Consider the following 17,167-nt stretch of genomic DNA (forward strand, 5'->3'; position numbering starts at 1 on the left):
CTTTGAATGAATGCACAAATGGGAATACAAATTGCTGAAACAGGCTCCAATATTTATACGCAGCTTCCAGTAACGATCTGAGCTGCTATCTCTTTTTGGCATATAGACTACATAACAATACATTATAAAGAAAACCTAACACTTGGAGATTGCGTGGAAAATGCGGTGTCATTATCATTGATCAATCAATCTATAGAGGTTTTTGGATCCCCGCTCTAAGCAAAAGACGAGCATGAAATCACTTTGTGTAGAACGCGCGAAAAATTATTCGAGGACAATGCCAATGTCCTTTGAAATGCAAATTTTCCATTCTGTTTTGCCGTTTTCCCCCTTTTTTGCATCGGAAATCAAGTGGCGGCAAATGATGCGAAAGAACGCACTTTGCATATGGCCAAAAACAGGTTCGTCGCGGATTTCAACAAAATGAAATGCCAACGGCAGACCAACAAAAAAAGGATAAAAAATCTACGAAAACGGGCATTTTTGTGTTAATTATAAACGCCAAGGCCAATACACGGGCACACTGCACGCACATACATACGAATATGTGCGTTAATCTCTCTCATTTGACAGTTGGATTCAATTAGAAACGACGCCACCCACACAGTTACAGAGTAAGCTCAATTCGTGAGAGTGCGACGCAGACAGCCTGCTGTTGCCGAGCGTCCCTCTCTTGTCATCTCACTCGTGCAGCGATGCGATAGGCCAGTGGTTGTTCTCTCGTGTTTCACTCGTGCGGCTCTCTCATGCGAGCCGAGTGATTTTGGGCAGCGACAGCGCCAGCAGGTCTAATTTGAATCAGTCTGTGGAAACTTTTCGTGCCGTGCACTTTGTGAAACGGAACGGAGAATATATTTTTGTCGTGGCGAGAGCTCAAACGAGTGCGAGAGGGAGAGAGCCCGAGAGTGTGTGACAGAGAAGCAGCGAAAATCTGTGCGTGTACGAGAAATCGATAACAGCAGCTGAAGTGACAGAAGAAGAAGACGAAAAGGCAGTGGAGTAATCGAAAGCGTGTGTGTGTCGGCGAATGGATTTGTTTTAATGGAAAATCCAAAGGGAATGTGCTACAGAGGAAAACTCTTCAAGTTACAACGCAATTGCTTTGAGTACGTATTCGGGAAAAAAAAACCAAAAAGGAAAGGGAACATGAAATTTTCCCTCTCACATGTATGGGTGAAAATTTTGTAAACACAAATGCCCTGGTGTGCGTGCGTGTTATTCTCGCCGCGTATTGGAATTTTCGTCGTGCGGCGAAAATGTCGACAGTCGGCGAAAATGCGCCCGCGCAAAAGTAGAAAGTTTGTTTGTCGTCTCTCTCGCCGCGGCGAATAGATACAATTTTGTGTGTGTCGTGCGCTCTCGCCTAACGGCGAATTGAGCGCGCAAGTGGCAGTTGGGATTTCTCGAATTGGATTTCAGTTGAACTCTGGACGCGGCCGCGGAAAAATCGTATTTCCAGTGGTGTAGCGATTTTACGTAGATTTTCGTCCATGTTTTCGTCTTTTTTTGTGAGTTCATTTTTCGGACAGCCAGCTTGTTGCTTGTGTGTGTGTGAGCGATGTTGTGATAGAGAGTGGGAGAGAAATGGCGAGTGTGTGTATGTAACCACCCTGCGGGCGCCCGTGCCGGTCTAACTGTTATTGTTGTTATTGCATTGCCGACACTTTCAAGCTGTGACCATGTGTGTGTGTGTGTGCAAGTGCGCGCCTTTTACGAAATTGCGGCGTATAAACAGAAAGCGGGCTAAGGAAAATCAAGAAAAGCGCTCGCCAGCGACGTCATCAATTTAAGAGCATCATCAAACGTGGAACTGTCATTTTCCAGCTGAGTGGGCGTAGGCACACGAACGCCAACCACCCACTTTTCTGCCCAACTTTAGTTCAAGCCGCTCGGCCTTTTGTTTTTGTTTTGTTCGCTTTTTGTTTTGCTAGCACAGCCTCCGTTCTTCTGCCTCCCCTTCTCCCAGCCATGCCACCCTACTCTTTGCGTGCCATTTTCGCGTGAGCGGCAAACGAAAATAATCGAAAGGCAACGGAGACAAAAAATGGGCGAAGCGATGCGACTTTTGGTTGCGCTATGCGATGGGCGTTTTTGATGGGGTGGCTGTGGATTAAAAGTGCTTAAATTTGAAGAATACTTAGTTAAATAATGAATAATGCAGTGCCAAATTCAGTCACGTTTCAACAAACTTCAACTTACTGGCTGTACTGACTGAATTGAGGGGAATAAAGATGGCCTATTCCAGAAGAAATCATCATTTACACGCAATTTTGTTTCTAATTATGCAAATGCGGGAATATCTAATGCAAATTAAGAAAAAGCGTTCAGCTAAAAGAAATTGCTTTGCGCATAATTATTTATCATTCTGATGATAATTAGTTGGTTTACTGTACTTTCTACAGCTCAACAGTTTTATCCAAGGTATTCACTTTGTAATGCAGATCTTGTTGATCCGATTAAAGCCTTTTCTTTTTATTATTCATGTTGGTAATTAACATATTTTAAAAATATATAGAAATATATATATACTGTATTGTATTGAAATGAAACTTTTCTAAAGGGGTTTGCGAATATTGACTTAGATTTCCACATCTTGGGTACACTAATTGTTAAACACAAGTACTTGAACAATAGTCCCAAGAGTAACTTGAAGTTTTCCTTGTTTTCCTAGTAGCTATCCGAACAACCTGCTGATCCACTATGCCCTGAACTTTGCCCTGAACTCTCGGCTGCCTGCCATCAACTCGCAATCATCGTCAGGGCATCGCCATAATGATGAAAATTCAGTTTCCACTGGTGTGCAGGGCACAAAAGCGTAATTTTCGTAGTTTTATTGCGGGCAAGGAGGGGTCTGAAGCGATGGGGCAGAAAAGGGGGGCGCCAAGCTAAAACTAGCTTCAAGTACACCGTCGAGTGCACATCGCTTTCTGTGCGCTTCTCTCGGCTCTTCTCGGCTTCTCTCGGTAGGTGCCCTCTGTGGCACGAAGGGCGTACGAAAGACCAAAGACCCCACCTCCCAGAGCCCGTAGCCCCCCCTGCTTGCCACCCGCCCACAAAGTTGCTACTTTTGTGTTCTGTTTTGTTTTTTATTCTATTTTTTATTCATATTTTTGTGAGCTGCAAGCACATTGTTCCGATTCATGGATATGGATGGCTGCCTTACTAGTCTAAAGTTTTCTGTATTGTGCGAGTGTGCTGACGTTGCCATATCTTTTGGGACAAGATACAGATACACGGTTGATATATCTGGCTCTGTGGCTTTTTTGTTGACGAGCGACAACCACAAATGTCGACAACAATGATGATGACGATGATGGTGATGGTGATGTTCATGTTGATGGGATTGTGTGCTGTCTGTTGGTTCTCACAGTTGTGTGTCTTTTTCCTAGTTTTTACTTGGCCCCTGTTACCCCGTTTCCTTCGTGCCCTCGTCATAATTATGGAAAGACCCTAACAGATTAGCCATCATCAGTTGTCACACTAGTGTCACTTGTTGAGCACATGCCAAACATGGATATGACGAGTCCCTAACCCCCATCCTTGTCCCTCTTCCAGGACCCCATTGAAAGAGGCTGCTAGGAGTAAGTATTGAGAATAGACAGGAAGATGCACCTGCAAAACACGCACAACACAATGGAATCACACGCCGCTATGGATGCCACATCCCCAGCTTCCCGGGATGTCCGGCAGTTTCATGATCTGATAACGTGCCGACTTTGTCGCGGTTATATGATCGATCCAACCACCGTGGATTACTGCTATCATACCTGTAAGTAGTCTTAGATTCCAAAGAGTACCTTTAATATACATGTAAAACCAATATCTTGTGTTAATTGCATGTAATTTGATCATTAATTGATTGATGAATACCCTACCCGAATATCCTTTGCGATTCACTTTTACCTTTTTAAAGTTCTTTAATAAATTTAAGGTTTGTCGTTTATAGTGTATTTAAAAATCATGATTTATGCCAGCATGGAAGCAACTTCTGGTAGTTCTTAAGCTAAAATAAATGTTCATATATCTTAGATCATTAAACATATTGTGTTTCGGTTTGATCTATAATCTCTCAACAGATTGCCGGAGTTGCATACTAAAGCACCTGCTGCGAGCGGTTTACTGTCCGGAATGTAAAGCCAGCGGTGGAAAGGAAATCAATGAATTGAATCTGAAATCGGATGATACGTTGCGATCGCTGATCTATAAGCTAGTGCCGGGACTCTATCAAAGGGAGTGCAAGGAGCTGGCAGAATTCAAGGATCAGCACGATTTGGTGGATGAACAAACGACTGATGAACAGGAGTTCTTCACCACCACGGAACTTATAAGGTAGGTTTCAGCTAAATGCTAACAATGCTTAAACGTGTAAAACTAACCAACTTGTTGCTTTACTTTTCGTTCATATCAATTAGCTTATCCCTGGAATACCATCCCGCCATGCTGCGTCAGTGTGGTCCTGGCGAGGTGCCGCCCACTATTTACCTGCAATGTGCCGCCGGATTACCTGTGGAGCTACTGAAAAGGTTCCTCTGCTCCAAGTACAACATAGAGACGGACAATGGTCTGGTGGAAGTGGAGGTGACCTACAAGGATGAGGTACTGCCTTCCAATTTCACCCTGATGGATGTAGCCTACTGTTACAACTGGAGCCGGGTAAGTGATGTTTTACTTAAAACGAAATATTAGTGCATTTTTATAATGATATTGGGTTAAAAATTTAAAAGGATTTAACTGCAATGAAGGGACAATGCAATTGTAAAATCTTTAAATTAATTCTAAAAAGCGGATTTGAGTACCTATGCTATTTTTTCAGTTGTCAATTAGTGCAATGAAATGTATTCTTCAGATGGATGACTTTTTGATTCCGTAAAACACAAAAACTACGTAACAATAAGGAGGGAAAACAGGGTTGAAACTTCTCACTTGATCTGCGGTCATCCGACTGACAAATTAGACCTTGAAAACATATCCATCTTATCATTATCGGTCAGTTTTAAGTGCTATATACGCCCTTTTTTCTTTTGTTCGGGGGGCGGTGTATTGTCCCTTTTTGCGGTTTATCCCAATAACCCGATAGATTTTCGCAAGGGGAAACCCAATCCAATTGTGCCGGCAGTTTAGCGTTCAATGTCCACTTTCAATTTTCCACCCTTGTCAACCTGCCCTTTTTCCATCTATTTCTCCCCTCTCCGAATCCATTTAGGAATCGCCCATGGCTTTCTGCTACCGGATTCTGCTTTACGACAACGAGCAAGCAAAAAACGATGAGAACAACCTATCCAGGATTAACCAGGACATTGAACCAGAGCATTCGGTACGTCGCTCCAAGTCGGCCAAATCGGTGACCTTTGCCGAGGACCTGGAATCGGAAATAGACTCCGGTTCTCCGCGTTCCAAGGTGCGGTGTAAGACTCCGCCAAAAGTTTCTCCCTCGTCGAAAAACAAACGATTGACGTCGAGTAAACGGGATGCGGAACCTGAAAGTCCGGTGAGCAACTTCAAAAGTCTGCGAAGCAACGACATGCGGTACAGTGATTACGCCGTGTCCAAAGTTAAAAGTGAACCGGAACAAGAGCAGTTCCTATTGCCGAGAGAACGGGAACAACAGCCACTGGAGGCCAACACTAATATAGTGGTCAGCATTCCACCCTCGCAGCTCAGAAAGTCCTACGTTGATGCCGAGGATTTTGAGCTGAAGACAGCAAATCGAAAGGGAGTGGGCCATTTGCCCAAACTGAAGATCGAACTGAACAGCATGAAGAGCAAGCTGAGTATGCCATTATCGGCGGGTCCGCGACTGGAGGATACCTCCTGCTCCTCAACTTTCTCGGCTCAACAACTCGATCTGGAGACCTACGCCAAGAACATTGGCCTGAAGCCCATTGAGCAGCCTTTGCAGCAGAGTGCATCCAATCCCGATAGCAAATACAGTCCCAATGCCTCGCCCATGTCCTCGTGCTCCAGTTCGACCAACGGATCCAGCGGCAGTCTGGGCACTGCCGATGCCAGTACATCGACCAGCACGTCCGGTTCCCATCGCAAGCGCAAGAAGAAGCACTCCAAGGAGCCAAAGGATGCGAATGGCAAGCGGAAAAAGTTGCACGCTGAGATCAGCTCGCAAACGGATGGGAAAATGAAGGTTAAGATTACAGCCAAACCCAATCATAAGTTGGATTTCAAGAGGTCCCATTCACTGGCCAGTGGAGAGTTGGATCTGCAGAAGTTGAAACTGGACAGTACTAGCACTTCCGAGGCTCTGAATCGCACATTGGGCGAGGAGGCGCGGAGTATCAACAGCCTGGTGGTGGGTGGAGCACCCACACCGCCGCCCACGCCCACCGCCGAACCAGAAAAGCAGCAGCAGCAACAACAACCACAACAACAACAGCAGCAGCAGCAACAGCAGTTTGTGGTGCTGCCAAAAATAAAGGATCTAACCTTGCCCACATCGCCACCTCTGCCGCCCAGTTTATTCAAAGCCTATACACCCAGCACGACGCCAACTGCTCCACTTACGGTGCCCGGCGGAAAGCCCAAGCAGCAGCAACAGCAAATGCCACAGCAACCTCAAGCTGTACTACAGCAAAGCCTGGCTAAAACGAACCCCGCCAAACCGCCGCTGAGTAGCAACAATAATCGCAAGCCAAACAGTGGACACTTTGCGGTGCCACAGGCACCAACCCACCGGAATATGTACCACATGCAACGCTACCAGTCCACACCCAGTTCGATTGCCAGTGCGGCCAACAAGATGCCAAAGCGATCCATGTCCCTGGACGAATCGCATCCGGCCAAGCAGGCGAGATTGAGCCAGGCTCAGGCGATGGCCAGCAGTTATGCGGCCAAGCTGCATATGCAGACTACCAACCAGGCCAAAAGTCAGGCGGCCGCCTTTCTGCCCAATCCCCAGATGCGATCCTATGGTCTTCCCGACCTGGGCAGCAAGCCAACGCTGCCACTGTTGTGCCCGGCCAACAGTTCGAGCCAAGTGACGATTACGCCAAGGCCCAGAGCCACACCGTCGATTTATTCCTTCTCGGAGCCAAATATCCATGTGCCTGCACTGGAAATAGTGCGATTGCCGGTGAATAAGCAGAGTGCAGGAGGCAAGGGTCTAACGATGCCACCTCTTAGCCCGCCGGCAACATCCAGTGCCCGCCTGATGGGACCACCAGCGGCTCTGCCCAAACAGGCTGGAGGACATGGTGCGGCCAAGCGGAGCTGCCAAATGCCGACAATGCCAATGCCGTTGCCGCTGCCGCTGCCCATGCCGATGACCACGATTCCGGCGATTGTCAAGTCGCCACCACTGTCAGTTGCGCTCAGTGGCCAGAGGAACAACAAGGGCAACTCCTCGAACTCAAATGCTTATCGCACATCACCGCCTGCATTAATAAATCTGCGCAACACAGCCGCTCCACAGCACTCGTTTCCATCAAAGTCGAGCCCAAAGGTGGAAGCCAATTCAAAGAAATCCCCGCCAGCAGCTGGCTGCCAAGGCAAAACCAATGGCACTGCCGCATTGGACAAGTCCAAAACGAGTTTGCGCGAGTTTCGGCCAGCAGTGCAGGCGGCTGTAACAGCAACAGCAACCACATCGGCCACCACTGCAGCGGAAGCAGGAGCAGGAGCAGGAACAGGAACAGCATTAGCCAAGGATGCCGATATACTTGATTTATCAGCTAACCCGGGAAGGAGCAACAATGACGCCAAATTGGCGCCCAACTCACAGCCCGCTGGCAACAACAACAACAATAATAACAACAACAATAATAATAACAATAACAACAGCACAAGCAACAGCCTGGAGGCCGCCTTAAACAAAATCAAACAGAATATATCGGCGAACAGCAATGGTGGACCATCGACCACTTCTGGCGGTAACTCGAATGGTACAACCAACGGCGACGATCTACAGAATCTGCATATGCTCTCGGAATCGGCAACGGCCAGGGAGAAGATCTCCATAAAGGCCGCCAGCAGTGGAAATGGCAGTGGTAGCACTAGTAGTTCCGCTAAACCCAAGAATGCCAATGCATTGGTAAGACCACAGAATGCCTCAGTTAGGAGCATACCCAATCCATCGGCTTTGGCATTCCGCAATCAGCCAGCTGCTGCCAGCACGGCAGCCAGCATTAGTAAACCGTTGACAGTTAGTGCTGAGGAAAAGATGAAGGTTTCCACCAGCAATCCGGGATCACTGAGCCCCACTAACACGGGCAGTGGCTGCTCAAGCGGCAGCTCTGGATGCAGTGCGGCCACCTCGCCGCGGGCAATGACCAAGAAGCCCACGACAATCGACCAAGTGGCGGCCAATTTGAATATCCGCGCCGAGGCCAAGGCCGCCGCTCTCGCCGAGGAGGCACCACCCGTTCTCAGTTCCAATGCGGCCAAATCCCCGGAGTTGGCCAAAACGACGACAACGGTTGCGTTGAGGCCAGAGCCCAAGGAGACGCCCATCACTGTTTCGGCGGCCAGCACTCTGCTGACCATCCCGTCTGCGGTTTCCAGTGTGTCCGCAGTGCCGGAATCCATGGCCAAGCCACCCGTACAGATTGCCAATGCTCCGGTGGCGAGTTCCGCTTAGTCACAAGGTGAGTTGTTGCACTGATTTCTATTGGTTTAAGGGTTTCTGATAGGGTACAATTATGAAATATATGTAGGCTCATTTAGATTCCATAAATAACTAGAATCCGCTGTTTGTGAATAACTTAAGTTAAGTTTAACTAACAAAACTTGAACTTCGCGTTTTTGGAATTTTGTTCAACACTTAATCTTCGTTCCTCAATATTGTTTTGTATTTCTGGGATTATATTCGTAGTTTTTTAATGGTATTTTTTTTGGAATGTGATCTGTTCGATGGCCAGTAGGTGAGATGATTTGGTTACCACCTTGTTCCGGCGATCTAATGTTTAAGTTTCCTCATTTGATTGCTTTTCTTTTTAGCGATTCATTGTGACCTTTTCAACTCTACGCTACATTAGTAAAACAAACTCTTCTGTTAGAGCCAGTTGTCTTGAACCCTAGTTCTTTGGTGCTTTCCACTTCCCTTATGAGTTGGCTATATAATTTTTCTTTTTGGCGCATTTCCCACACTGGATGGAATTGAGACTCAAATTATACAAATTACATTTCGTGTTTTGCGTTTTCTTTGCCTCGATTTTCTTGCCGATGTTGTGTTGTTTGTGTGTTTGTTCCTTTTCTGCTTTGGCTTTTCTCAAGTAGTCATTATACACAAATAATGTATCTTCTTCCACGTACTCTCTCGCCCTCTCTCTCCCTCTGCACCCATCTCGCTCTGTTTGTCGTTCGTCACTTCGGCAGCGGTCTTGGTCGGTCATTCATACGCTTTGCTTTTATTTTAGACGTTACTACACACTGAGTTTTGACTTTTGCGCTGTGTTTTTTGTATACCCGTTTGTCGTAGAGCACTAAAGGTATTTTGAACTCGTCTAAGCGTTTTGAGATGATGACAGAAATGAAAGTCTGTCCGTATGCCTGTCCGTCCGTTTCAACATCTGGATTTTATTAGCTATTTTGCATTAAGAAATCTGTCGCTTTTTACACATTTCAAATGAACAGATAACACATCTAAGTATCTTTTTTTCGTTTAATCATGCGTGAGTTACATTTTAATTACGCACTTGTCAATGTCAATCAAATTATTCCAAAGAAATTTTTAATGTGGTTCTTACAAATCATTGGATCACTAACACTGAGTATCTTGTAGTCGTATCATTAGACTTTGACAAACATTCTTGTTTTGATATTCGTTTTTGTTTTGGTTTAGTTGTTTTTTTTTTCTGTTTTGGTTGGCCTTTTAATGAACATCGGCCGAGTGTAGAGTCATTACATCATTTTGTATTTTCACCCATAGAAAGGCGAATAACATTTTCATTCGTTCTCTTCCCCTTTTCGTTTCTTTTGCAGCGTTTCTTTGGCTGTGCGGAACGCAAATGTATCTTGTGGCGCCGCTGGAGAATCTGCGAAATACCGACAGCAACTGAGGTGATGAAAAACCGTATAAACAACTCCTATGGCGCAAGTTTTCCAACCTCGCTCCCGAAGAAGAAGTGCAATTTAATCAACCAGTAGAATGGATCATCGTAAGCCTTAGAACTAAACCGAACAACACTGAGCAATATCTACAACGCAGTGGAATGTATCTGTTGGATGCGAAAACCGCATCATTTGCATACATATATGCAAACATTTGCAATCGAATTAGTACGCGACTAAATAAATAATCCAAGCAAATTTCAAAAATGCCAGCAACAAAATTCATTAATAATAACCCAACTGAGAGAAAGAGAGAAGCGCGAGGAGGAGAATAATAATAATCAAACGCGCTGGCGTTCGCTGGCATTTTCGAAAGCCGGCAAAAGCAACAACAAAATTAATTATAAAATATCAACAGCAAATATGTGTTAAACCGCGATAAGGTCAGACGAACACAAACACATGCCTTTAGTAGATAGATCTTCGGTTGGCCTTTTGCTTTTTGGGGAAAGTCCAAGCGTAAGCAAGAGAAAAAAACTCTACTAATAAATAGCAAAATTAATTTCAAATGCGCGATAGTAAAAGAGTTTATTTTCGAGAAAACCCAAGAAGAGGAAAAACCACAAACCGATTCGAAAACGGAAATCGCATCAGGAATATTTGATTACGCACACACACTGAGTGCCGAAAGTGTTTGGCCCACACCCTGCGGAAAAACTGCCACGAAGTGTGAAAATTCGGAGGTAGTGTTGGTGGTGGTGGGCTAGCTAGCTAGCTGCTAGATTTTTCGAAAGGAACACACTCAGTCGCGTATAGCGAAAGATACAGCCCCGATACCCGATACACACACTCACGTTCCTCATCGGGGCGATAAAATTTTAACGATTTTGCGCCGCTTTGAGCGAGCGTGTCAGGCATAAAGATACAAAACAATACTTGGGCATATATAAACAAAAGCAAACAAAGCGGAATGAAAATAATGAAAATAACAAACTCGCACTGGCACAATGCGTATATTTCTATACATATACCCAAATCAATATAAACACATATTTATATATATATAAATATATCTTGTAGATACCTTGTCGCATTAGTTGTTTAAGCGAGTTACGTTTAATTGCAGCACGAATTTTGTACATAAATTTAAAAATCGAAGCCAGGCAAAAACAAAACAAGATGCCAACCCAGCACTTGGAAATGAATTTTAATTTTTTAGAGCTTCGACCAAATGAAATACCATACACATAAACACGAACAACACACACGTATTATGCAAATATTGATAAACTTCTTCTTATATTTACGATATTCGTACACTCGAAAAAGGCTTTAGATTTTCGTACATTTATTCTCAACTTGCTCTTAGCTGATATTTTTTTGTTTTTGTTATCTTGTATATGGTCTGTACATATTTTAAGCAAAGATTTAACTTTAAAGTTTATAAGGGGAGCAATAGAACCCTGAATTATATGAGTTTCTTAGAGGAATAGCTGGATTTTTTAGAATAAGTACATGGTGGCAGATCCACCCCATTGTTTATTCGTATCCGTATCTTTTTGTTGCAACCCCTGTCTGCTGGCAGCATCCCCCTCATGATCGGCGAAAAATTAACATAATTTCCAGGCAATCAAACAAATTGAAGGCCTCGGATCGACCTCCAGCTATTCCAATAATAACTTTGGCTCGACTCCTGATTGTTGTATATTTATTTATTCCTATTATCGAAATATATACATTAAATATATATATCTAGTTGTATATGCGAGGAAAGGCTCGACTTATTTAAGCTGATATTGTACTGTTCGGACACCTTAACTAAATAAACCTATGAATACTTAAATATAACGCATATATATATGTTTAGAAATCTGATTGTATGCACATCTGTATGTAATACTGTTAGAAAACCCTCGAAATGTAATCCAAAAACAAACACACACACCCCCACACACACTAAGTTAAATTAGCTGATTTTCAAAAACAATAAAAACATGAAAATGGAACACAGTGTATAACAAATGCGAGTATGGCTTTATATATATTTTTTTTTATGGGCTGCGGATAAATCAGGGCGCTCGGCGTCGACAGAAGGTGTCGCCCTCGCTCGAAAGGAAGTCGGCTCAAATTACAGAGCCATCGTTCCAGCGTTCAATGGTGCCATCCTCCTCCTTCCATTCTCGGCCTTGGGGTCCACAAATCACCGATGCCTTGCCAACCCCGCTTGGCCAGCAGTTTACTTGTTGGCATTGCGGATTTCAACGCTTTTCATGGCCCATCAAGGAGTAGTGGGTGGCGGTGGGCGAGCACTTGCCGGAAACATATGGCAGCACCCTAAACCAAAGACCTTTGTCGCCGCCACTGTCGGCTGCACTGTGAACAATTGGGGCTAACTAGTTCGAAGTTCGAAGTAAAGAACTTAAGGACCAGGAATTTCAGTCAAGATTTCCAAAAACACGTATGTATAGTACTTAGTTTTTAACTGTACTGAAGTACATACTTTCATATATAGAAGAAAGATACATAGATAGAAGATACTAAGAAGATACCCATAACTAGATACTTTTGTCTTGTAAAAAAAAGAGTTATCTAAGATGATTCGATTGCATTTCGCAGCAATAACAATTATCTACATGCTAGACAATCAAATAGATCTGATTTTTGCGAGTGTGCTCACTGTGACTCCCCCACAAAAGCCGCAGAGTCCTGCCGCAGTTGCTGCCACATAACGGGACACGTGCCAGAGCACCACCCACAGTACCACCACCACCCCACCCAACCGCTCGAGCCCAGCGGCGTAACCTTCTGCAAGGGCGACTGCCGCCGAAGCCAAGGATTCACGAGGACGAAGGCACAAGGACGAAGGCGAACCGAAGGAAGCTTCAGTAAGCGGCAGCTTATGAGTTTCTTCTTTTTTCGCCATGTACATATACATATGTATGTGTGCACCAGCCAACTGAAGCAGCGAATTCGAATCAGCGATGGCAGCGTGATAAGGGATAAGCTAGTTAAAAGTTTATAAGCTATCTACAAACCGCTAAAGAGACACATTGCAAGTCCATTAGGAAACCATGAGGATAATTGAATGTCGCAGATGAAGTTGGATTTTGGGAATTATGTAAGTTTTAAAATGTCAAAGAAATAAGCCTAGACTCATATTGTAATTAACGAGAGTATTTCAGGGGATTTAGATTGAAAACTTACAAAATATTAAAATATCATGATTTCTTTAAAAACAACACTAAAATTATCCTTTAAAAATTGGAGCCTTTGATGAGATTTTCCTGCACTCACGCTGTCATCGCTTCTTTTCAGGCAACTTGTTGTTTTATTTGCTTGTCGGACTTTTATTAAAAACGAACGCCACTTAATCAGCAGCAAAATGTCGCACTTTACTGCGCACCCCCCAGGAAAAGTTGTGGGTGCGCAGGGGGAGGGGGGGATTGCGAGCGGGACTTTTGACTTTTCGCCGTCGTTGGCGAAAACAGACTTATCAGCGTTACGATGTATTTGTTGCTGCCACTGCCTGCGTCGGCTGAAAGCTTTCCGAATCGCCCCGTTCCGCTACATCCGGCCACCCGTTTGGCATGTGCCGCCCCCTTGGCCGCCCACCACCTATAACCCACCACCCCCCTCCAAACCCCCTTGGAAAGCCACTGCTGCGCGGCACAAGGCCCGCTGATAAATGGCATTTAAGTATTAGTTGCTGCGACAGTTTCGCCGGGAACGTGCCGGCTTTGCGATTCGCGATTGGTAAATTGGGTAATTGAAAACACTTAGTCGTTATGATTTATTATCTGTTTGATTTAGCCAGTCGCTGCTGATGTAACTGATTCGCTGGCACACACAGTAGTAACTAATATAATAGTAATGTGGGCTCACCTGGCAGGGCAACTCAATTAATGGCTACCTTAATTGCAAATGTTGCAAGTTGTACCTTCTCTTTTTAGACACGCAGCTGGATATGCTTTTAAATTATAACTTTAGTAATAGCTTTAAAAATAAAAAACATATTGAACAACTCAAATTCCAAAACTTGTTGCCAATATTTTTGGTAATTTTTAGATATATTTTTGAGATTAGGGTTTTTTGCATGGATTTTACTTAACACACTTAATCGTTCTATTAACCTGCTTTTAAAAGAGATATCCTAATAACTTTAAGATAACTTTAAAAAAAATGATTAAAAAATTAGTTGTCTATCTTTTTAATAACGAGAACTGTTGTAAATGTTTTAAAATTAAGTAGATTTAAGCTTACTGCTTGCAATTTATAGATCCGCGTATATATATAACAAAGTTTCTTATTTCTTAATGAAAGTTCGTATCTACACCATATTTTTCTAGAGTGCATTTGCATTAAAAAACAATTAATCAAATGTCTATCGCCATTGATACACAATTTGCCTGATAAGTAACTGAAAATGTTAATACCCAAAGGTGTTGACGAATTTCGCGGTAGACGGCTAATGCCCAACACTATTTCTTTGTTTCTAAATGGTTATTTGTTGACTTTTGAAGTTGAGAGTAAGTAAACGTAGCTCAACTTGAATTTGCTATCAAATATCGCAAATATTTGCGCTGCTGTCGCGAATATAAATATGCTAATTAATCACGTGTTTTATACCCTACTTAGCTTACGTAACTGATAGTATCAGTGTGTAGCGGAGCACTTTGGCAGCCCGTGCCGCCGATTTGTCGCGCACAGTTATTAATGCTAATAGATTGCACTCATTATATGCATATGCAATTAGTACCGGTGGGTAGGGCGATATAATCGATCAATAACTTGTTGCTAAATGGAATATTTTGAATATTTCATGCAAATTCCGTGCCCAAACTTGAAATTCTAAAGGTTTTATTAATATAAAGCTATTTTTAATGGTATATATACCGATGAATTATGTCGATTTTTAGAACTTTTGACAGTGTTTAAAATGTTCTATATCTGTGATATGACTATACCGATTCAGGGCTAAGATTTGTTAGCTATAAAGCTAGTTATAGATAGTTAGTTGGATAGATAGTTCTAATTATCATTGGTAGAACAATACTTAAATAATAGATGTCTCTGGGTTTCAGTTTTTTAGCTAAATTTGTACCTAAATTTCTGTTTTTTATCAAGTTCTTTGCCTAAATCACATAATTTTATGTAAAATCTAGCATAATACAGGCTATCATATTGACTCTTTAAGTTTCCTACGCTTTATAATACTATTTCTTGGCATTGCGCCAATCTTGTTAGCCGTAAATCACTCCCAATTAAGAACGTATTAGTTTTTGGGTTGTCCATAAAATCCGAATGGCCCGAATCTAATCTACGCCTGGCAATTTTCGACTTTCGAGCGAGATCGTTGGCGGCGATAAGTGCCGAAAATAAAAGGAGGAAATCTCAACTTTGATCCCCAAACCGAAGAAGGTATTATGCGTCCGTGTATAACCATTAAAATTAATGAAGAGCCCGTCCAGATGCAGGGGCCGCCATGCGAAAGGGACAGCGATATGTGCATATAAGGCCGGGGAACAACAAAATGAGCGTTAACCAAGCGAATCCTCGGCACGTTTTGGAATTTACACGAGGCCAGGAGTTACGTGGTTGTGGAGACTTGTGGCGGTGGCCCAGAGGGAGGGGGGGACTTCCTTCCACCAAGGTGTGTCTGGTAGTCCAGGGGGGGGGGGGGGGGGGGGGGGGGGGGGGGTTGTGCACAGACGTTATGCGAAACACGCAAAACGAATTTGATTTCGCTGCATCAGTTTAGTTTGCCGTGAAGCTAACCAACCATCCGACCAACCAACCACCCCTCCCGTCGATCCGATCCAAACCGATCCCTCTTGGTCGTGGCTCCTGGCATGGCTAGCATGGCAATTTGCCATTTTGAACACATCGAAGCGCAGCGTCGAGGGTTGAGAAATAGGGGGTTCCAGCGGGCATCGCCGGGGGGTTAAGCGGGGTTACCAGGCATTACACGAGGGGCAGCGCGGTGAGGGGCGGGGTTGAGGGTTGGCGATGGGAAAACAACCGGGTACAAAGCCGAGCGAGGAGGCCGAACCGCAGTTTTGCGGCTTCATTGGATGCCAAAGGCGGCGACTTGGTTGCGTGGGGGACGGGGGTCAACGGGGTTGGAACGTGGCATTTTCGGCTCTCCAAAATTTTCCAGAGTTTCGCCGAGCCTTGAACCATGGAATCATCCGCAAAGGGGAGTTTTGCTGTTTGTTTTTGATTTTGGCAATACATGAGGTGACAGTTTGCAGTCAGCAATAATCACATGGAATCAATTCATCATGGCTTATAAAAAAGAATAATTTATTAAGTAATTATTAGTGGAGTAATGATGCGAAAAGTTTTATCAAAGAATTTTTGATTCAAAGTTGATATAGTATACAAAAAGATCATAACTTTGGCTTCAATATATATTTAAATAAATCCAACTTTGTATAGATCTTATGAACTTATGACTTTCATTAATCACAGTATGTTAGAAATTCATTAATCACAGCAAGTTAGAAATTCTAATTAATTACAGTTTATTAACGTTCCTAATGAAAACGTAAAAGATATCGATGCATCTCTATGATAAGCATAAATTTAAGGTTCCCATAGGTAGCTCGTACAAATACATTGTATTTACTTCAAAAGTTAGTTGGTATCTTAAAAGAACGAGAAATTATATATCACAATCTTGGGAGCTACAAGCACTGTACCATAACTTCCGCTTCTGGAAGCCCATGCTCTGAATTCATCCTCCAATTCTCCCAATCCTTCCTGAAATCCCTCTCTGTCATCGCATCTCCTGTGGCGTTGATGACGGCTGACGAGATGAGGTAAACGGAAGGTGTTTCAATCAGGGCTCGTTGTTTATGGATGCCTCTGTGTGCGTGTGTGTATTCGTGTATCTGTGAGCTTGTGTGGGAGCTTGCACCTGTCTTCCACCGATTGCGCTCCTCTTTGGCCACATTCGCTGAACTTTTGCCTTCCGTGCGGAACTTCGGCTTTTAGCCGACGGTTGTTGGGTCTGGTTTTTGGTCTGTGGCAAGCGAGCTTGTTGGTCCCCGGGATAGGATGCTCTGGTGCAGGGCGTAGCTCGTATAGAGGTTATATTGCCGCTGCAGGGGGATTCGAGTTAATCGAATAATAGGCGCACACACGCACACGCACTGCGAGCCACAGA

The 17,167-nt window shown here is 43.9% G+C and overlaps 1 protein-coding gene across 2 annotated transcripts; it reads left to right on the top strand.

Moving 5' to 3' along the window:
- Positions 1 to 817: 817 nt before the first annotated feature.
- Positions 818 to 12,021, top strand: LOC6608932 (protein suppressor 2 of zeste). 2 transcript variants are annotated; one of them, XM_002033610.2, is made up of 6 exons: positions 818 to 1,106; positions 3,556 to 3,769; positions 4,077 to 4,329; positions 4,413 to 4,653; positions 5,204 to 8,594; positions 9,931 to 12,021. In XM_002033610.2, exons 2-5 carry the CDS (start codon positions 3,607 to 3,609, stop codon positions 8,585 to 8,587), a joined length of 4,041 nt encoding a protein of 1,346 aa, XP_002033646.2. In that variant the 5' UTR covers positions 818 to 1,106; positions 3,556 to 3,606; the 3' UTR covers positions 8,588 to 8,594; positions 9,931 to 12,021. The 2 variants fall into 2 exon arrangements, with proteins under 2 accessions (XP_002033646.2, XP_032571333.1); XM_032715442.1 differs by lacking the exon at positions 818 to 1,106 and adding an exon at positions 1,416 to 1,508.
- The last annotated feature ends 5,146 nt before the right edge of the window (positions 12,022 to 17,167 follow it).

This window comes from Drosophila sechellia, chromosome 2R (assembly GCF_004382195.2).
Source record: "Drosophila sechellia strain sech25 chromosome 2R, ASM438219v1, whole genome shotgun sequence".
In the NCBI taxonomy this organism is placed as follows: domain Eukaryota; kingdom Metazoa; phylum Arthropoda; class Insecta; order Diptera; family Drosophilidae; genus Drosophila; species Drosophila sechellia.